The sequence below is a fragment of the Eriocheir sinensis genome, chromosome 33 (assembly GCF_024679095.1).
Source record: "Eriocheir sinensis breed Jianghai 21 chromosome 33, ASM2467909v1, whole genome shotgun sequence".
Taxonomy (NCBI): domain Eukaryota; kingdom Metazoa; phylum Arthropoda; class Malacostraca; order Decapoda; family Varunidae; genus Eriocheir; species Eriocheir sinensis.
In genome coordinates, this window is record NC_066541.1 from 11,586,771 (window position 1) to 11,607,830 (window position 21,060).

General features: G+C 44.1%; 2 protein-coding genes across 8 annotated transcripts in view; one reads left to right on the forward strand and one right to left on the reverse strand.

Moving 5' to 3' along the window:
- Window positions 1-15,343, reverse strand: part of LOC127006733 (zinc finger SWIM domain-containing protein 8 homolog) — a 25,767-nt gene extending 10,424 nt beyond the window's left edge. For 2 of the 7 annotated variants that reach the window (XM_050877006.1, XM_050877001.1), the window contains exons 1-19: window positions 15,201-15,289; window positions 11,597-12,479; window positions 10,773-11,021; window positions 9,462-9,631; window positions 9,020-9,193; window positions 8,250-8,386; window positions 7,418-7,613; window positions 6,805-7,054; window positions 5,574-6,682; window positions 5,203-5,398; window positions 4,572-4,720; window positions 4,134-4,286; window positions 3,763-3,985; window positions 3,359-3,598; window positions 3,033-3,136; window positions 2,669-2,737; window positions 1,848-2,102; window positions 1,234-1,381; window positions 782-993 (exon numbers count right to left, since the gene is read on the reverse strand). In XM_050877006.1, the coding sequence (XP_050732963.1) occupies window positions 782-993; window positions 1,234-1,381; window positions 1,848-2,102; window positions 2,669-2,737; window positions 3,033-3,136; window positions 3,359-3,598; window positions 3,763-3,985; window positions 4,134-4,286; window positions 4,572-4,720; window positions 5,203-5,398; window positions 5,574-6,682; window positions 6,805-7,054; window positions 7,418-7,613; window positions 8,250-8,386; window positions 9,020-9,193; window positions 9,462-9,631; window positions 10,773-11,021; window positions 11,597-11,768 (4,206 nt within the window). In that variant the 5' untranslated portion in view covers window positions 11,769-12,479; window positions 15,201-15,289. Of the gene's footprint in view, window positions 1-781; window positions 994-1,233; window positions 1,382-1,847; window positions 2,103-2,668; window positions 2,738-3,032; window positions 3,137-3,358; window positions 3,599-3,762; window positions 3,986-4,133; window positions 4,287-4,571; window positions 4,721-5,202; window positions 5,399-5,573; window positions 6,683-6,804; window positions 7,055-7,417; window positions 7,614-8,249; window positions 8,387-9,019; window positions 9,194-9,461; window positions 9,632-10,772; window positions 11,022-11,596; window positions 12,523-15,105; window positions 15,169-15,200 lie in introns of those variants that run through there. The other 5 variants (XM_050877008.1, XM_050877007.1, XM_050877002.1 and 2 more) reach the window with 4 other exon arrangements.
- Window positions 15,344-16,393: 1,050 nt separating this feature from the next.
- Window positions 16,394-21,044, forward strand: LOC127006736 (40S ribosomal protein S14). Its single transcript, XM_050877012.1, has 4 exons — window positions 16,394-16,549; window positions 17,803-18,046; window positions 19,150-19,302; window positions 20,947-21,044. Exons 2-4 carry the CDS (start codon window positions 17,810-17,812, stop codon window positions 21,010-21,012), a joined length of 456 nt encoding a protein of 151 aa, XP_050732969.1. The 5' UTR covers window positions 16,394-16,549; window positions 17,803-17,809; the 3' UTR covers window positions 21,013-21,044.
- The last annotated feature ends 16 nt before the right edge of the window (window positions 21,045-21,060 follow it).

Genomic DNA, 21,060 nt, shown 5'->3' on the forward strand with positions numbered 1-21,060 from the left:
CGCCCGTCAGGTACATTAAATTAGAATATGATAGGTTTGGCAAGTTTAAATTTATTCGACACGTGGTGTGGAGCGGTGAAAATACGGTGGAAATACACTGCGCAAGAGTTGTGAGAAATACCTCCTTGCAGAAATAAGTCGCTCTACTGTCCACCACGCATGCGCACCGGGGTAATACACAGCAATAAAAGCATTAATTTGCCTGGTGTTGTTTAACTTGTGATCTTTGTGAGCGGTGAGTGAACTATTGAAACAGTAAGGAATTAAGTTGAACCTCTCTGCGAACTATTTTGCGGCTGCGCCGGTGGGTGGTGGCGGGTGTAAAACTGGCATTGAAAAGTCAATTATTTAATGATTTGTGACAGAAACAGTTAGAAGATTATTTCATAACACACGGAAAACTACAAGAAAAAAAAAAAAGTTTTGTCTGCTGGTGCGAGATAAACGCATTTGTAAAATTTTACCCATACCCATAACAATATAGCCCTCCCCCGCCGTAGGGACCCACTGCCAACCTGGCAGCCTCACTGCTTCGCAGTCCGTCGCCAAGTGTACTGTGTGGCTATATAGACAACGTGCAGACAACATACAGGATAAAAAAAACTATATACATACGTTTATTAGGTTCGTTGGTATTATTGTACGTATTTTTAAATTTACGCCTCTTATAATGGACTTTCGGCGTTAACGGACAAAGTTCCCCCCAAATTAGTCTGTTATATCGACGGTTTACTGTATGACAAAGCAAAGACCAGGTATAAGCCCTTGTAGTCCAGTGTACCTGAATGATGGCCCTCTGTATTTCATTGGGGTTGAGGGCGTGGGAATGGGGCAGGCAGGAGAGGGCCAGCTTGGCTGCCTCCCTGATGGTGAGGGCATCACGGCCCCTGGAGGCTCGGTCAGATATAGAAGCTGCTTCCTGGGGGGTCAGGTGGCCCTCCCACGTGTCAATAAGGAAGGAGACAGCCGAGGATCCTATCTCAACAGCTTGGCCTAGAGAAAGAAGAGAAAGAAAGGAATGATGAATAAGAACACCTTAAAAATGCTATGTTAAAGACAACCTTCCAATATATCAAACAAGATCAGACAACACCATATGACATGGGTTTAAAGATATTTGTACATTATAAGTTCTTTAATGATATCCTGATATTCCACAAAAAGGTAAGACGGTGCAAAATGACACAGGTAAAGATACATTTCCAAGTTTACAGCAGCAGATTGCAGCCTTACTTGTTATCCAGGACACGTGGGAGGAATAGGTTCTGGAGAGCCAGTTGGGGCTGACACAGTTGTGGAGGCCCAGGGCATACAGGCCGATCTGGAACGCACACATGTGGAGGGGTCTGTGTGGGCCCCTGTGATTCTGGGAGCTGCTGGCCTGGGGGAGAGAAGGGAAAGAGACACCATGAATAGAGTACCATGAGATGAAGTGAATATAATGAACTGCTACTCATCTTTATTCAAAATCTATAAATTATGACAAACACATTAAGAAATATATATAATGCAATGCTACTCCTCTTTTCATCATCACCTATAAATTGTACCTAAAAATCTACCAGAGTTCTGAATCTTACATGTGAAGGGGAGAAATATAATCTGTAGGGCATCAGAGCCATAAATATAAATAAATTGATAGAAAAATGATAGACTGAAGATACTGGTTCTTTTGCATAAATTGTACCCAAAAATCTATTAGCTTGGTGAACCTTACGTGTGAATGAGAGAAATATAGTCTGTGGGGCATCAGAGTTATAAATATAGAGAATGATAGAAAAAACAAAGGACTGGAGGTACTGGTTCTCTTGCATTAGTAAGTTGGACAGCATAGAGATGAAGCTTACCTGTGTGAAGAGTGAGGTGCTGCTGTTCCCTCCAGCTCTGTTGAGGACCGTCTTGGCCAACTCAAACATGAAGTACGCGCTGGCCTCCGAAGGCTGGTTGGGCACCGTGGGGTAGGCTCGCTTTCCCTTGAAGCGCACCCCTTTCCCATAGGTAGGCTGAGGCCTGGGCTGAGTGGTGGTGCTCTCTGGGGTGGGCTGAGGCACCGGGCGCACCAAAGGGAAGCCCAGCGGTGGGGACTCGACAGGTTTATTGGCCTAAAGGGGTTCATGAGAAAGAGCATATGTTAGTTTTTAGATACGGAAAGTCCATGAGTAGAATATCCATTAACTCAAAAGCAGAAAAAAAAAAAAAAAAAAGGAGACAGATTGAAGGGAACAGAAGACACATAGAAGATCAAAAGATTGACTGTTGAAGTATAGCACACCACATATTTATACATCATTCCCACACTGCAGTCCAAATATTAGCATTAACCCCTTCATTACGGCCAGGCCCAAACAGCGCCCCGCACCATATCCGGGATTGCCACACGCGCCAAATTTCAAATGTTGCTATTGAATATAACAAGTTTTCAGCCATAAACTCAACATAATCATCATGTAATATATATGAAAACATGCAGAATTAAATGGTGCACATAAAGAAACTCACAATGGCTGGGCCAAAGCAGCGCCCCGCGCTGTATCCGGGATTGCTGCGCCCGCTAAATTTCAAATGTTGCTATTGAATACAACAAGTTTTCAGCCATAAACTCAACATAATCATCATGTATTATATATGAAAACATGCAGAATTAAATGGTGCACATAAAGAAACTCACTATGGCTGGGCCAAAGCAGCGCCCCGCGCCGTATCCGGGATCGCCGTGCGCTCCAAATTTCAAATGTCGCTATTGAATATAACAAGTTTTCAGCCATAAACTCAACATAATCATCATGTATTATATATGAAAACATGCAGAATTAAATGGTGCACATAAAGAAACATAAATTAATTGATAATATTGAGATGTAAGCATAGAGATAAAATAACTCGTATATTGGCTAAAGTGACCCAGGACGCAGTATGCGCGTCCTCGGATGTGGTACGGGGCACGCAAGGACGCAGTATACGCGTCCTCATGTTGAAGGGGTTAATGTCAAAATCTGAGAGAAAACAAAAGCAGCACCAGGAGCAGCTCTCACCTCCAGGCCAGCAATCTTGTCCCCACTAGAGAAGGATCCGATGCTGTCTGAGGAGTTGGCCGAAGAGCCGGAGTCTGATCCCGGCCCCGTTGACTTGATCCAGGCTGTGGGGGAGGAAAGGCACGGTATTGGCTGATGAACACAACTATAGGCACTGACAAAACATTTTATAAGTTTGATAAGGCAAAAATACCATTCTTTCACTGCTTTCCCATCAAATCCCTTAGATATTTTCACTTGTTTGTATTATTGGAGGAAACAGTCATGGCTATGGAGTTGCATAAATCCTTCTCTTACTAAACATCTAAGGCTACCTGCTCTCTTACCTTCCACACCCGATGAGGTAGTTTCCAGGGCACAGGCTGGTGCTCTCTTCTTGCGCTGCTTCCCTACCACACACTTCTCCTCCCAAGCCTTGTAGTCCTCCTCCCAGCTGGGACTTTCCCCTTCCTCCCCCTCCAGGAACCTTGGGGGCGGCCCATCCTTAGATCGGGCTCCTCCAAGAGGCTGGGGTGGGGAGAGGTTGAGGCGAGCCATGGAGGCCTCCACCTCTGGTCCTGAGGCCACTGTAATGCAGAAATCATCAAACACACCGCTACGAGGCAGCTACTGCATCTAGTGCATTGAAAGTTAACAGTTTGGGCAAACATAAAAGTTCATGGGTAAGCAATGGTAAAAGTTGTTTATGAGTCACTCAAGAAAAACTGACGGTTGCAAAGCAGGCACAGACCTGCGGGGTGGGGCCGTGGCGCGCTCTGCTGGGCTGACTGCTGGTGACCTCCTGTCCCTGCCTGGCTGGGGTGCCCCACAGGAGCTCCCAGATGCACCCCCTGCAGGGCGGCTAGAGGAGTGACGTTGACCACAGCCCCACCAGTCACTGCACCACCACCAGGGGAGTCGGCCACTCTCAGGCCACTGGGAGGCTCACACTCGGCAATGCTGCTGCTGCTAGTCTGAGAAGCAAGGAGGAATGGATTCAAGTATGTGTCTTGACAGACTTCATTTCAGATACAAGTGAAAATATAACTGAAGACAGTTTCACAACTATAAAGCAGAATCCACAGTTCTTTACCTATCCTTTCAACATCAGAGGCAGCCTACCTGGGACGGGGCATTGTTGATGTAGTAAGTGGGCAGGGAGGGAGCTTTGTACATCTGGTGGACTTCCTTGTCGAGCAGTTTGTCCATGATGCGAGCAAGGCGGTCCTGGTCATCCTTGTAGTGGGTCAACAATGTCAAAGCCAACTCACCTCTCTGTTGGATGCAACAAGACATGGGTAGAAACATATCTGAAAGTTCTAAGTTCCCTGACTGCATACACACACATTGGAAATATAATGAGGATGATTTTAGGAATGTATGATAAAAAGACTGAGAAATGGTATCAGGAAGAGAAAACCACTGATATGGATCAACAGAGTGGATGAATATTGGGTTAGAAAGCTGGCAGGCACGAAATTGAATCTGTGAAGAAAGAGAGCTAGAAAAGGGAAGATTAGAGACTCTCCAGAGGAAGTTCATTGTGTGGCCTCTACTGACCTGTCTCCTGGTGGCCTCACAAAGCAGCGGGTGGTCAGCCTCACACACATTGGCCTTCATGCCGATGGCTGCCACCGCTGCATCAAAGCCGAGAGCCTCATCCTGGGGCTGGCGGTAGCTCTGCCCCCCCACCGCACTCTTAGCTGTTCCTGGGACAGGGTGTGCTTTGTATAGTCATGATAGGAAGTGATGGTACAGTTTAGAAAAAGCTTTGCTCAGGAAGTAGCTTATGGCAACCTTTCCCATTCAATTGATGCATAGAATTATTCAATTTGAGTGTGGCATTTTTTTGCAAATTATCTTAACATATGCACTAAATATTTTCTAAAAGACAAAAATGAATGTCATGTGGAAGACAATAATCACTTATTTGCAACGGTTTTACAATGGTCAAAATAATTTCATGGATAAACACTGATAACTTTATAAATTAAAGGGGCAAGGGGAAGGTCCAAAATGTCATGTAGTCTATAAATTAGTCTGTAACTAATATCTGATTTAGAAAAGATGCTTGCTACACACTGCTAACAATTACAAAGAAAATAGAAGATTGGAGAAAAACGAACCCACCCCCAAAAAAAGATAAAATAGAATATAATGAACAAATAGTCCATCAAGAAGAGGTCCTCACCTGCAATAACAAGAGCATCAAAGAGGAATGAGGCCAGCATGAGGGGAAGGAGTGCCTCCCCTCGACTCTTGAGGGCCCCCAGGCGCATCTTCTCCGCCTTATCTCTGATGACAGCCAGCTCCATGGGGCCCAGGGGCAGCCGCTTCAGCAGAGCCACCAGGTCACTCTCCTGGTTGGCTAACTTGACCTCCAGGGGCTGAGGAAAATAGGATACAAGGGTGTTTTGAGAATCTAAAAACAAGAGTGAAGTCAAATATCCAACATTACACTCCTGCACATGCTTAGCCTAGAAAGGGATCAGCTTTATGAGAATATCTTATTGAGGGACATTTTTGTGATTTGATGAGAGGACCACAAGTCTATGTGCGTACCTTTGTAGAGGCTGGAGGGCGGGCCATCTCCAGGCCAAACATAGCCACCTGGAAGGCCAGGTGAGTGTGTTCTGGGTTCTCTGCCAGCACGGTGCAGAGGAAGGCACATTTACCCAGGGTGGCTGAGGCAAGGCAGGTCAGGTGGTGGGAGGCTGGGTTCACCTTCTTGCGCTTGCCCTTGCTAGGGGGCGGCGGCAGGTCCACCATCAAGTTGGGAGGGTTGGCCAGCAGCTCGTGGGACAGCTGCACAGCCAGCCCAGATGCCTCCTGGAGGTGGCCATGGGCATGCAGCCCCTCTGCTCGGGCAAACAGGATCTCCAGTGGGTCTTCCAGCTTCTTCAGGTTGCCAAAGATCTCAGCCCCCCGGCAGCTGGACCCTTCAGGCCCTGCCCCGCCTCCCTCAACCTGGCTGGCGTTGTACAGATACACGTCATACTCATCAGGGCCGTGGACGTCCCTGCCCCTCTGGCCTCGGCTGCCGCCCCGACTCCTCTGGGGCCGCGCCGGCTCAGCCACACCAGACCAATCAGACTCCACGCCACCATCATCAGGGGAGGATTTGTCCCTGTCCTCTCTGCTTCGACCCAGCGTGGCAGCCAGGCCCGGCACTGGCACTGACCTCTCCTCCCGAGAGCTCTGCCGTGACACCTGGCCTGAGTCCGCCTCGGGGGAGCGTTCTGGGGGAGAGTCACTGTCCCTTCCAGCATCGTGGTCACAGAACCCTTCACTGCTGACGCTGCTACTGCGGTGGCCACTGTGCCTCGCTCCAGCCAGGGGTGCCCCGGCTACCTGCCCCTCAGGGTCCCCTGGGTGGCCGGGGCTAATCAGCACCCGGCGTTCAGAGGGCCGCTTTGGTCCAGCGTGGGAGGTGGGGTTGCGGGGGTGTGGGGCAGAGATGGGGGCTGCCTGGGACTCATGTCGAGAGTCGTGGCGGAAACACATGACAGGGCAGTAGTAGCGGGAGGCAGTGCGGGAGTAGGTGACGCCTGGCAGGGGGTAGTCGCTCCAGTCCAGCTGACACGCCTCCAGGGACGGCTTGAACCCAGGGAACACGTCCCCGTCCGTCACACGCTTGCTGCTGCTGCCACCACCGCTGCTGCTGCTTGCTTCTGTGGATCAGACAGATAAACATGACCACTTAATGAAATCTGAACATTATGTATGCTAACAGATAAGTCTGCACACACAGTACCAGCCAGCAGCACCCAAGTTGATGTTTGCAGCCACTCACCTTTGCTTTTGGCCACCTTCTCCAACACCTTGAGGTGCCATGTCTTGAATTGCACGATGAGTTGCTCCCGTTCCTGAGGGGACAGTGCCGGGTTGAGTGCTGCCAGCCGCCACAGAACCACGATCTCGTCGCACAGGGAGGAGCAGGCGTATTGGCTGCCGTGGCTGTTGGAGTTCATGTTGTTTTTGCCGCCGTGGCCAGAGCTGCCCATGTGCAGGGCCACCTTGGTGTTGACCCACCACACCAGGATCTGCAAGCACCAACACTTAGTGTGAAAAAGCTGCTGCTGTTAACAACTAAACAAATAGCTACATAAGAAAAGTCAATGTAGCTATTATCATCTTCAGCCATTATTAATCCACTGCCTTTCCAGCATTCTCCATCTCTCTCCATCTGACCTTACTGTACTCCATCTTGCTTTGGAAAATGCTCTAATTCTATCTCTCCACCTGGTCACCCAACAAGCCCTTGCAGTTGTGCACTCAATAAATTCATATAGTATTATACACCCTCGGTAATGAGACTTTCTATCTAATAAAAAAAGACCCTTCCTTTGTTGATCTTTACTCTAAGTGGCTGCCTATCTTGTGTTTGAGGCTCCAGTACACCTCACCTTCTCCGTGGCCAGGCACTCTTCCGTGATGATCTCCAGCAGGGGGATGGAGTTGCGGTCATTCCTTTTGAACATTTCCCGCACGATGGAGAGGAGGTTCCACATGCCCTCGGGTTCCCTCCCCCTCAGTGGGCGCAGCAGAGAGGCCCACTCGGCGGCCACTGGGGGTGCGGTCGAGCTCAGGTAATTGACATCACTGAAGGGAAAGAAAGGGCCACAGGTGATAATGGTTCTTGGAGGTCAAACAGCATGCCCCTTATCAGTCATTATGTTTACTCGGATTAAAAAAAGTAAAAAGAGAAATCAAACAGTTCAAGTAAAAGAGAAAATTTGGGTAGTTTCCAGAGAACAATATTAGAGGTCATTAAACCCCTTAACCCCGCGTGACATCATATGTTGATATTACCTAAAAAGTCCCTTACCCCAGGTGACGACATATGTCGTCCTACCAATTTTTGAAAAAATGCGCCAATATTTGACTTATAGAACATTCTGAGTGGAAAATTCCATCATCCTGCGCACTCCCGCCCACTTCCCGCCACCCCCTCCTTACTGCCTGTCATCCCCGTTTTGCGCGTGGCACCAAAACACACACAGGTTTGTACCGCTAACCCAGCACTCACTCACTCAGGCATACGCAGTTTCCCGTGCTGTGCACCATGTTGCGTTCTAGTTCGTCCTCGCACTCAGACAATGTGTAAACAGCTTGATGTAGGTATAAAACACACAAAAGACGTAAACAATGCAATGCAACACGTAAACATTGGCAAACAAACAGACAGGGGAAGGAAATGTACGTATTTTTTTAATTTTGTCGCGAAAATTACAATACCTGAAGACGATGGGTGACGGGACACAGAACTTGACCAGAATCTTGTGGATGTTCTCGTGCAGGTTGCTCTCATCCAGCCACCAGGCCATCTGCTCATTGGCTGACCCGCCGGCTGTGGGGTCCGGGGCTCCCGACACCTGAGGGGTATGGGAGACCAGTTTAAGGTTGTCTATATAAGCATCCATCCCGTCTTCATTTATTTATTTATTTATTTATTTATTTTTTAATTTACAGTAAAGGAGATGGCTAAAAAAAAAAAAAAAAAAAAAAAAAAAAAAAAAAGGCCCGCAATTTACTGCCCACATTTTTCTTTTTAGTGGACAAAAATTTTTTTCTCTTCCCAACATAAAGGGTATATAATGTTTTTAATTAGTTTACCCTGGATACAAATTAATTCTTGTGTGATGGATTAATTGATTCTTGTAGAATTTTTGCCTTGAGAGTCAATCTGTAAGTAACATTGTGTATATTTTTGTGACCATTAAAATATTTCCTAATTCTGTACCTGTCATAAACTAATTCTATATGGTCATAAATGATCAATATTGCAGCCTTTAATAACATACTGATCACAAAGTTGGAGCATATAAAGCAACATCCTAAGTAGTAATTGTATGTCTTGGGGGGATATTTAAGGACTAAGACTATAGAGTTTATGAAACATTGGCTAGTTTTCACCAATGGTCTGCCAACAGTAATTAAAACCTTAGCCTTGAGGGAAAAATGCATAAAAATTTAACAGTATACCGAGTCAGGTGTCATCTACTCACCGTGTTGATGTCAGATGTTTGACTAGAGAGGATTTCATCGATGAGGCGTTGAGCAGTGGGCAAGATCTGCTGCGGCAACTCACTGATGAGATACTGGGCGAACTTCTGAAGCTGGTCCCTCTGCAGGCGTGACAGCGACTCACTGACAGGGGCCCGCAGCTTGACCTGACTTGGCTGAAGGGGAAGAGAAAGGGTGAGTGAAAACCTGAGTCTGCATTGAGACTTTGAATGAAACGGTAAGGATGAGCTGCTCTACCTGAACCCAGAGAAAGGCAAAGTGGGTTACTCTTGCTAAGCCTAAAGAAAAGAGAGCCTAAACATAGGAATAAGGTAACTTCAGTAACCCCAAACAAAGGAGGAATAAGCTATGTCTGTGAGCTTTAACAAAGGAGGAATAAGCTACATCTGTGAACCCTAACAAAGGAGTAGTGGGCTGCCTTACCTGGTGTATCCTGTGCAGGCAGACGGCCACCACATGGGAGCACCAGGAGGCGTTGGCAGAGCAGGTGCAGTTGCAGGTGGTGATGCGCCCTCGGTCAAAGGTGACAGCCACATTGAACTGGCCCTTGGTGCCCGAGGACGACACGACCACGGTGGCACTCAGGTGGAACCCTGGAAGGAAAGGGCCATTAACTCGGGTATAGGGTGAGTGAGTATTGGAGCAAAAGAGTTGAAAGTAGCAGGATTGAGTGTGCTGAGAGGGAGAGATGGAGACACCTGATGCAGCCACCCCCTGGAGGGAAGTTACTGTGAGGGAACAGGGAATCAGAGATATAGATAAATATCCACCGATTTATACCCATGATACCATTTAGTACTCATATCAAGAAAAGAACTACTTTGGATAGATGAGTTGAGGTATAAAAATAAGCTTGTATTTTCCTTAGCCGTCTCGCACACCGTAAGTTTCCAATAAGTTTCTGTTCCACTCACCATGCATTTCTCAGGCCCGACCAGCCTTTTTTTTGCATCCGTGATACTTTACATTCCCGGACGTATTTTACCCTCACAGATATATCGTAGCCCAATAAATTTGATATCAATGGCTTCATAAAGACTTGTACTAGAACATGCACAAATAAAAATAGAGGAAAATAAACAATACAAACTCGTTTCAAGTCTCCGTATAGAGTATTGTAGACAATAAATCCTAGCTCAAAATTCTGTGGGCCAACTTTTTTTAGCTGAATTTATGTTTCGAAGCGTAATTTAGTGAGGATTCTTATGGTATCCTCAAAATCCTCGTACGCCTATTACATGTAGTTCCCGAGATACACCAAGAAAACTGTATTTTTTTCCTCTACCGTCAGAGTATGTTAACAACTAAAAATCACTCCACGCTCCTCATCTACGCTCCTTAGAAAGGTTGTCATATGTTACCATTAAGAAACTTATTCCAACAAATGACGCTCCTAAATTTGACGCACTTTCACTGAAAACTTAATTTTTAATCAATTTTTTTAAAACTTTTATGATGTGTTTCGCTTCATCTTGCGCCAGGACCTTTTACCCATGATGTGAAACGTGTCATCGTGCACGAGACGGTTAATATAAGCACTAGACCAATTCCCTCTTTTCCACGTAAGTATAAAGAGAAATACTTATATGTATCTAGAGTAAAAGCAGCAATGGCAGTGGTAGTAAATCAGTGTATCTCACAGTTGACCAAGGAATCTATTTCAACTTCTACATAAAAAGATATTAAAAACAACTTATGCCAATGGAAACAAGAGTAACAGCAGCAGAACCTCACCAATCTGCAGAGGGTCATGAACACTCTTGTGCTTGTAGTGGTTCTCTCCACGCAGGAACTCATCAGCATTGCCGTTGGCCAGGCAGCTGTAGAGGCGGATGTCTTCCTCATTCTCAGGGAAGCTCCAGAAGGCGATGAGGAGCTGCAGCTGCTCAGGGACAGGCGGCATCATCTGCTCCACCACCTCAAAGGGGATGTGCGCCGCCACCGTGCGTGCACACATCTCCGTGAGGGTGTGCACACCCCCATCTGGCCAAACAGTGGAGGTGTGATAAGCTGCCCCATATCATACTACTGGTGCCTTGCTACAAGGAACCCTGAATCTTATCTACACAGAACATGAATGGAGTTGGAATTAGATTTGAATACATGTGAAAACCAGCTATCTGTCATTATATACATAAGAGGTAATAGCTCATACTTTCAATTTCTTGCCTAGACTGACACTATTCCAAAGTAGGAAAACCATAAACATTGGACAGCTTGGAATTAGAATATCTGTTCTTATATGGCAAAGAGCTTAATTTCATATACAACACTGGATGAAGAAGAAGACATGAATAAGTTGGACAAGAAAGCAAATCAAAATCTTGTCAAGAAAATCAGCTTCCCATAAAAAAAAAAAAGACTATTCATAAATGACACAATCTAAATCCAGAAGTGATTCAAGTGAGAAGTATTTACAAATTTAAGGATAAGTTGGATAGTATATGGGGAATTAGAGGCAGGACAATACTAACATGACTCAAATCCTGTAAACTATGCCTAATCACACACACACACACACACACACACACACGTGCAGTCAGCAGCCTCAGCCTCACCTTGGTCTCTGGTTCGGCCATAGAGGAGGGAGGCAATCTTTTCTGAGCGCTTCCACCCCCTCCAGTTGTTACAGAGGGACTCCGGCTCACTGATCCAGCTACATAGTGAGTCCTCTTCAAAGCGCTCAGAGTCCTCAAAAGAAAACCGATCCCCTTCCTCCCAATCAAACATTTGTTGGGCTGTAAGGAAGCAGTGTGAAGGAAGCCAGGGCTTGGAGGAGGTGGCGGAGGAGGAGGAGGAGGAGGATAAAGAGAAGGAAGAAGAGGAGAAGGAAGAGGAGGAAGAGGATGCAAAAGATAAAGAGGAGGAGTGAGAGGATGAGGAAAGGCAGGAGGAAGTGGGTGGGGATGGGGCGTTAGATAAAGAGGAGGAAGACGAGGAGGAGCTACAAGAGAGAGGAGAGAAAGATGAGGACAAGGACAAGGAGGAGGAGTAGGATGGGAGCACTGGGTTGGCTGCCACACTGCACCAACACTTCAGGCGAGGACTTTGCTCTGTGGACTCAGTGGGTCGGGGACTGTCTGGATCTCCTCCTGCCAGAGAGCGTCTTGGTCCTGCAGGCGGCTGATGACACAAAGGTTTGGCACTCTAGTCATATTTTCGAGTTTCTGACCGAGAGAATACAGCACCACACATCATTCTTTGCCGGGCCCTTTCTCCTTTATAAGCCCCTTATGTCATTTTAGTGACAGCGTTTTTCGTAACACTGTCAGATGTGCCTCGAATGACCACTTTCCGCATGTCATTATCAGAGCCAGGAGAAGGGAGCGAGCATTTCCGAGCTTTGTCGACAGATGATCAGCAACTGCGGCTAGTACTTCTTGGCACGGCACTCAGACTGGGTCATCATAGTCCAGGTTTCAGGGTCACATTTTTCATTCCCTGGACAGAGTAAAGACAGACAGACACCTTTCAACACTCATTCCTTGGTGGGGGGAAACAGAGCATCACTTTATTTACTTGTCAAATTCATCAGCAAAGAATTCTAGCGTTAAAAAGTAGATTATGACCTAGAAAGTTCTCCTTCAATAAATAATCACTAAATTAATAGAGAAAAACTGGTTTATAAAATTTAGAAGAAAAAAAGATGTAATATTCAAAGAAACAAATTAAATATACACGAAACAGATTCCTTAAATCCAAAAGTAAATTCTCCCAGACATTTCACTACATTTAGTTAGCCTTAGATATTGTACTTCTGTAATGCCCTTGACAAAGCATTAGTGCTCTTGAAAAACTGTATATGTGGTGTGTGCTATTACAAGAATACATTCTTCAGAGACTCCGTTCCTAAGTCAGCAAAGCATCATAAGCAAACATGGTTAAAAATAATTAGCATTTTGATGTTTTGCCAAATAATGTTACTGAAGCACCTCAACTCAAACAGCACCCCATGAATTTGGTAGTGCTCTTAGAGAAGAAAACTTATTTCAGCAGGTTGCCAATAATAATAATGAGAAAGAGGAAGAAGAAGTTGAATATTTTCTGGGGAATGTTAACAAACTCTATTTTCTATTTTTTTCCACACAAGAAGAGAACAAAAAAAAAAAAAAAAGATGATTTGATTGCAGGATTGAGAGTGAGGAAAATAGAATATTGCCATTAAGAAAGACTAGAAGTATAGGAGAGGAGGAAGAGAGGTAGCAAGAATGACAGTATATATAATTTTCATTTTCACATGACAAAAGAAAAAAAACAGATTTTGTTTATATTACTATTGTGAGGAGAACTAAATGGATGATTGTTACTATGAATGAAAGAGAGAATTTATTGAAGAAGTGCAAGAAGAAAATGAGAGTTTATTTTTATCTTATTTATTGTTTTTTTCTTTTTCAAAAACATGAGCTACTGATAAAGCCCAAATCAATCAACAATGGATCAACACTAAAATGATGCTAAAATGATGGGGTACTTCAATATCACTTCAATCCCTATTCAGAAACCAAAATAGAACACAATGTAAGTAAAATTTAGGCTACACCACTTCAATATTATCCAAAATTACAACTATACTTATACAAGAACAAATGGTGGAGGAAGAAGGGAGTGAATAAAGAATGAAAATTTAAGAGTGAGAAATGGAGTTGAGAGAGATTTACATAGAAGATCAGACCACACAGACCCCATGGTCCAGACTAGGCGGGGGAGAGAGGAGAGAGAGAGAGAGAAGAAGAAAATAGAAGAGAAGAGAGAGAGAGAGAGAGAGAGAGAGAGAACGAATTAGAGAGAAGAGAGGAGAGAGAGAGAGAGAGAGAGAGAGAGAGAGAGAGAGAGAGAGAGAGAGAGAGAGAGAGAGAGAGAGAGAGAGAGAGAGAGAGAGAGAGAGAGGACCAAATTTCAAGGAGGATAAAAGGGATAATAAAGAGGAGAGAGAGAAGAGAGGGGAGGAGGAGGTAAAAGTGAGAGAAGGAAACTTCAAGGAAGATCAGGGAGAGAAGAGGGAGAAAGGAAGAGAGGGAGGGAGGTAAAAGTGAGATAGAGGAAGAGAGAGAAGGGAAGGGAATAAAAATAAAAGTGGAATGAGAATAAAAATGGAATCAGAATAAAAGTGGAATGTGAATAAAGGAAGAATGAGAATAAAAATGAGAGAGGGAGAGAATTTCATGGAGGATAAAACAGAGAACAGGGAGAGAAGGAGAGAGACAAGGAGGGAGGTAAAAGTGAGACAGAGGAAGAGAGGGAGGGAGGAGAATGAAAACAAAAGTGGAATGAGAATAAAAATGGAATCAGAATAAAAGTGGAATGCAAATAAATATGAGAGGGAGAGAAAGAGTGAATTTCAAGGAGGATAAAACAGAGAAGGAGAGACAAGGAGGGAGGTGAAAATATCAGAGGAAGAGAGGGAGAGAGGAGAATGAAAACAAAAGTGAAATGACAATAAAAAGTGGAATCAGTATAAAAGTGGAATGCGAATAAAGGAAGAATGAGAATAAAAATGAGAGGGAGAGAATTTCAAGGATAAAATGGAGAAAAGGAGGAAGGGAGGTAAAAGTGAGATGGAGGAAGAGAGGGAGGGAGGAGAATGAAAACAAAAGTGGAATCAGAATAAAAGTGAAATGCAAATGAAAATGAGAGAAAGAGTGAATTTCAAGGAGGATAAAATGGAGAACAGGGAGAGGAGGAGGGAGGAAGAGAGAGACAAGGAGGGAAGGAAAAGTATGAGAGGAAGCGAGGGAAGGGAGGTAAAAGTGAGATAGAGGAAGAGAAGGAGGGAGGAGGAGAATGAAAACAAAAGTGGAATGACAATAATAAGTGGAATCAGAATAAAAGTGGAATGCGAATGAAAATGAGAGGGAGAGAAAGAGTGAACTTCAAGGATAAAACGGAGAACAGGAAGAGAAGGAGAGAGGAAGAGGGAGACAAGGAGGGAGATAAAAGTATGAGAGGAAGAGAGGGAAGGGAGGGGAATGCACTGTAGAGACTCAGCTGATCCCACAAGACAAAAGGCCCTTCACTATGCTTCACTTCTGCTCCTCCCCGCCCGCCATTGCCTTGCCCCCGCCGTCACCTGGACCCATGGGCGCGCCGGGCCACAAAAATACATAAAAGGACACGCACACGGACACAGACACAAGGACACGGACGCCAGGAGAGAAATATTACCAAGCGCTTTTCTTCTTCTTCTGCTTTGTCTCTCTCGATAAACAAATCTCGTACAAGGGTGCCAGATCGTCGTCCTCAACCTCTTATATTCACCGAGTTTCGACGTCTATGCCCCGCTAATGAGATGTATTTGTAGTCTTTGTTGAAATTTGTAAGTTTTTGGTGTGTTTTGGGGTATAGTTTAGTGTGAAAATGAGGTAAATATGAGATTTTGAGTACAACAATCTGGCAACGGTCAAATCTCGTGCAAGTGTGCCACATCTTCCTCCTCAATCTCGTATATTTACCGATTTCTGACATATGTATCCCAATAACAAGATGTATTTATAGTAGTTTTTACAAATTTTTATGTCTGATGTGTTTTTTGGGCATAGTTAAGTGTATAAAATAGGTAAATACAAGGCTATGAGAACAACAATTTGGCACCAGTGAGCTCGAGGTTCCAATACGATGCCAAGGACGCCGTGCCTTTCTTTCTCGTCGCCTCTTCTCACCCCTGCAAGAGGCCTTGACTGCGACCCCTGATGATATTTGAGACAGGTTTTAGTCAAGAAACGGCACGCTCACGAGGGGTCAGGTCGAGGTCACGAAGAGGGCAATGGGTGCTTAAATTTACCAGGAGAGATAGGGTCATCACAGAAAGCCCTTTGTAGTTATTTGGCAAACAGCACAATAACACGGCGATAATTATCTGATTTTACATGATAAAACGAGGATTATATCGCAAGGGAATAGTTCGAGCTCATTAAAAGGGCAATAGGTACTCAAACTTACCAGGAGCAGTAGGGACATCACAGAAAGTCCTTTGCAGTAATTTGGCAAGCAGCACATCAACGCGGGGATAATTATCTTATTTTACATCATTAAACGAGGATAAATGACGTATTCTGGTCCCAAGAGAATAGGTCTAGGTCATTAAAAGGGCAACTGATGCTCAAATTTACGAAGAGAAAAAGTGCCTTGACAGAAAGCCTCTTCTGGGTCTTTTGCCTAAAAAAACGTATTAATCCGTCATTAATTACGAAATTTAACTACTCTACGCAAGATATATAGCATCAATCGACGGGATATTACACAAATGAGCGACAGATATCCCATTAATAGACCAAATAGGCTTCCACAACAGCCAATAAATCCCTAAAACGTCTCTAACTACATTATTTTAGAAAGAAAAACATAAATAAAATACAAACAGTAGTCTTAAATCACATGAACGAGGCGCTGAGTACGATGAAATATAGATCTATTAATTTTTACAAGAGCGTGCGGAGTGTTGAGGGGAGTACGCGCCGATCTAAACAGTTCCAACACTCCTTCTTCAAGTCTCCATTGGGCCGCCAAGCCACACCGTGAGTCGACTTCCATATTAATCGCCTTTTCCTCAGGTCATCCGTCCCCTGCCTGATCCTTGACCCTGACGTTCTATTAGCCGGGAGGTCGAACAGGGTCATCAAGGCGGTAATTACCCTTAACGAGCGCGGGTGTTGTAGTAATGGCGGTGTGAAGATGAGGATTTGCGTGGACACTTGCCTAGGTGGTGGTGGACGTGTGTGCTCTCCTCTGCCTTAATTTATCCTCTTTAGTAGATGGAAATTACCTGCTTATGGTCACCTGCTTGATTATATGTCCATGTCCTTTGATTATCTGGCCTTATAATTAAGCAGACAGACGTGACAGTAATTATCAGTAAGAGCACATTTGCCTCAGTTTTTCCGTGCACTGTATGTAAAGGCGACTACCAGGCCGTTCAAAAGGCTGATCACATTGTTCTATCAAGTTTAGTAAGGTATTGTGACCTTTCCGAACTTGCAGGATTAAATAACTTAGGTTGCAAGATATTTGAGGATGTTTGGACTTTAAACTTTTGGCCACAAGATGTTTGAGAATGAATTAAGGCGATAGGGTCGTTTTTTAATCAGGTATGCTAATTTACCAGGTGAATGACTACTCAACATTGACTTATTTGCACTTTGTTTCCATATTTTGTAATTTTTGTGTACAATTTGACACTTTACTTTCCTTAATTATTTTAGAAAAGGTTTGTTTGGACTTTAATCTTTAGGCTCTACCATAAGATATTTGAGAAATAATTGAATGGGGATTAAATTACTATTTTTATCAATTTAACTGATCCATCTTGCTAGAATCAGTTCAGAGGAGAATGATCAAGATGATTCAGGGACTGAGGAACCTCCCATATCAAGATAGGCCGAAACATCTCAACTTACATTCTCATAAGTCTAGTAAGAAAATATTAAATAGCATATCTATAGGACCCTATGTTCATCCCCTTCTTAAAAGGCACCTGTACATAAATTTTGTTGTGCTGTGTGTAACTCAAGAAGGGAGAGTAACCCAAGGCTTCCTCTACCCTAGTCCAGGGCATGTCACTCTGGGCTGGAGGATCTTTGGAACATTGACTCTTTAGATTAACTGAGTGTTTTTTCATACAGTTATTACTTAGTTCTTATATCATTATCGGCTCAGTGTATAACTCCCTGTCTATGTTATTATTATTATTATGAGACAAACTGAGAGAGAGGGAGGATGCTAGGTTTGCCCCAAATAGACTTGTTACCTTACCTGATCCCATGTTCCTTAGGTAAACTATGGCACCACGTAAGGGAAAGACCCAAAAGGAGGAGGTGCAGGTCCAGCTGGGCCCGCAGGTGCTGGATGGAGAGAAGGTGTATGCTGTCTGCCACATCTATGCCAGCTACAACGACACCTTCGTCCACGTCACTGATCTCTCTGGCCGGGAAACCATTGTCCGCATCACCGGTGGCCAGAAGGTGAAGGCTGACCGTGATGAGTCCTCCCCCTACGCCGCTATGTTGGCTGCCCAGGTGAGGATGCTACAGCAGTCATTACTCTCCCACCTGTCGTCTCTTTAGGCATCGTATTTGTTCCCCCTCCCCCCCCCTCCCTTTTTAACCTTTTTACTTTGCTGTCACTGTCTCCTGTTTGCTTTTGGGGGTGACTGGGTCTATCAATTTTTTATTTTCCCATGATACCCTTTCATGGATCTCGGTAATAATAATAATACTGATAGTCACAATCTTTCCATAGAACATTGCAACCCACCACAATTGCAAAATTTATACAGGCAGTCATAACCCACCTCATGCTGTCACAACTGAAGAAAAAAAAAGTGAATGTCAGGGTAGCATGGTCATTGTTCTGTATGTGCAGGGTTAAGATAGCTGATAAATCTTAATTGGTATACATTTCCCATTATCTGGCAATCTATATATTACTGTTGACTAATGTAGTAAGTTTTGAAATACTTTGATGGGTTATGCTTGGCCAGTCAGCCAGGAGAATGCATTTTTTAGGGGAAAAAGGTCACTAAGTAATCTTTTTATTGTTAAAGTTTCCTCTCAAGCCAGTCATTTGTATTTTAAATATCCACTGATGCTCAGAAGCCAGTTATCATGAATCATGTATATTAGCATAGATTTTTTTTGTATTGATAACTTAGAGCATGTTTGAAGTATAGTTTGAGATGACCTAGAGAACCCCATCTTTATTCCCTTCTTAAAAGGCACCTGTACATAAATTTTGTTGTGCTGTGTGTAACTCAAGAAGGGAGAGTAACCCAAGGCTTCCTCTACCCCAGCCCAGGGCATGTCACTGGGCTGGAGGATCTTTGGAACATGGAAACTTTTATCTATATGTCATTCACAAAGAGTTTGGTTATGATAACACAATGTAGTTACTCCTCTAGGTCCCAAACCTTACTTGAAGTCATAGCAGAGGTTATTTTTGTTGTCTATGATAGAACTAACAAAATTTAATGCTAATGCTATTATGGATGATCAACTTGTATAAAGAGGCTGAAGTTGGGTGTCAGTAGTACAATTAATAACCACTGCCACCCTGGTTGAGGGACACTAGTAGCAGTGGGGAGCTTGGGTGCTTAGTAACTGAATCTGTGTTCATGTTGCAGGATGTTGCTGAGAAGTGCAGGACACTGGGCATCAACTGTCTGCACATCAAGATCCGTGCCACCGGCGGCAACAAGACCAAGACCCCAGGACCTGGTGGGCAGTCTGCCCTGCGTGCCCTTGCTCGTGCCAACATGAAGATTGGCCGCATTGAGGTGACTACGCTTTTTTTTTATTTTATACACTGTAGCAGCGTGTGGTCTCGGTGCTCATCTCCATAATATTGGCCCGTGAGCCTGTGGTGGTAGAGAACCCATTACCCCGGGACACAGGGCCAGTGTGACATCTGCATTACCACAGTTACCTTGAAATAAGTCCCTGAAAAACTTGTGTAATTGATTTCACATTTAATCATAGTGTAATTTCAATGGAATTTATTAGTTTAACCCTTTCCATACTGTGACGCAGATGTCAGCGTCACAGTATGGAAAGGGTTAAGAGGAAATGGAAGAGGATTAATCTCCTCTTCTAAATCTGTTAATCCTCTTCCATTTCCTTTAAAGAGGATTAAGAGGTTTAGAAGAGGAGTTACCCTTTCCATACGGTGACGCCGTCAGATGCCTGTTGGCATTGCTGGAGTGAAGGGGTTAATAGGTGTGAGAAACATAATTCTGAATATACATTTCTTGACATACAAAAGTGCTGCAAGGGTTATCAAAGGTCATCCAGGAACAAGTTAATGTGAAAATGATGAAGCAGGGGTTCTCCAAGGATGAGGTTTGCTGCTGCAGCTGATGATGATGATTGTTGTTATTATGCCCCTCCCCCTATTTCTTCCACAATTCATATTACTTTATTGTCACTACCTTTTAGTTTTCATATCCATGTTTGCTCATCAAAGGAACTGATTGTGTATCTTTTATGTTCCCTTGAAGCCCTTTATGGATCTTAATAATAATTGATAATACTACATGGTCAGCTGGCACGATCTTGATCCTAATATCACCGGTGACAAGATTTCTCACAAGTCCAGCCTCAATTTTATCAACTCTTGTTACAAGAAACATAAAAATGCAGTATTCCACATAAAACAAGATGTTGTTTCCTACACTTTGCATGACGCATTCTTTCCAAAAAAAATTGCTGGTTCAATCACTAATCCTTTAGTCTCCACTCTGCCCCAGCAGCAGCAATGCCCACTAATCCAGTCCTTTCAACAATCATTTCATGTTCCATCCTAGTCAGAAACACCTATGTCATTTTTGTTCTCTGTTAAACTTCTCACAGTCTTGCACAACATGCTCCAGTCTCATCCACATCCCTGTCTCGCATATGACACATTTTGTTTCATGACTTAGACCATCTCTAGTGCCTTGCATTCACATCCATACTTTGTGCCTTAACTTGGAAGAGATCAACTTTTCCAAATATATGTTGATCTACCTGCAGACTTCCACTCTACACATATTCCCCCAATACACATCGAATTTTAATGTTACAATGCATAATCTATAAATAAGGAGAACAGTGCCTATTTAATACAACTTGCAACCTACAACTTTTAAATTTTTCCCAGGGCAGTCGTTGCCCAGCCAGTTGCTCACCATCCCTTTTGAGTTGGTTGACCTGGGGAAACCTAGGGAAGGTAAACTGTGATAACCCAGATGTTGCCTTGCCCTGTGTCCTGTAGTAGTGGGTAGTAGTGACCAATGATAGAGAGATGAGCACCCAGGCCACACACAGCTTAGTGAATGCCCCTAATTTTACCTACCTATCGTTATATCTGTATGGCATGTGTTGTAGTTTTTCATAAGGCTACTGGTATATGAACAGTTTCTTAGTGTTTTGTTTCTTTTCAGGATGTTACACCAGTGCCCTCCGACAGCACGCGCAGGAAGGGAGGCCGCAGGGGCAGGCGCTTGTAATCTGTCTGGCTATAATTATAGTGATCCTTTAAGAGCTTGTTTTCCTCA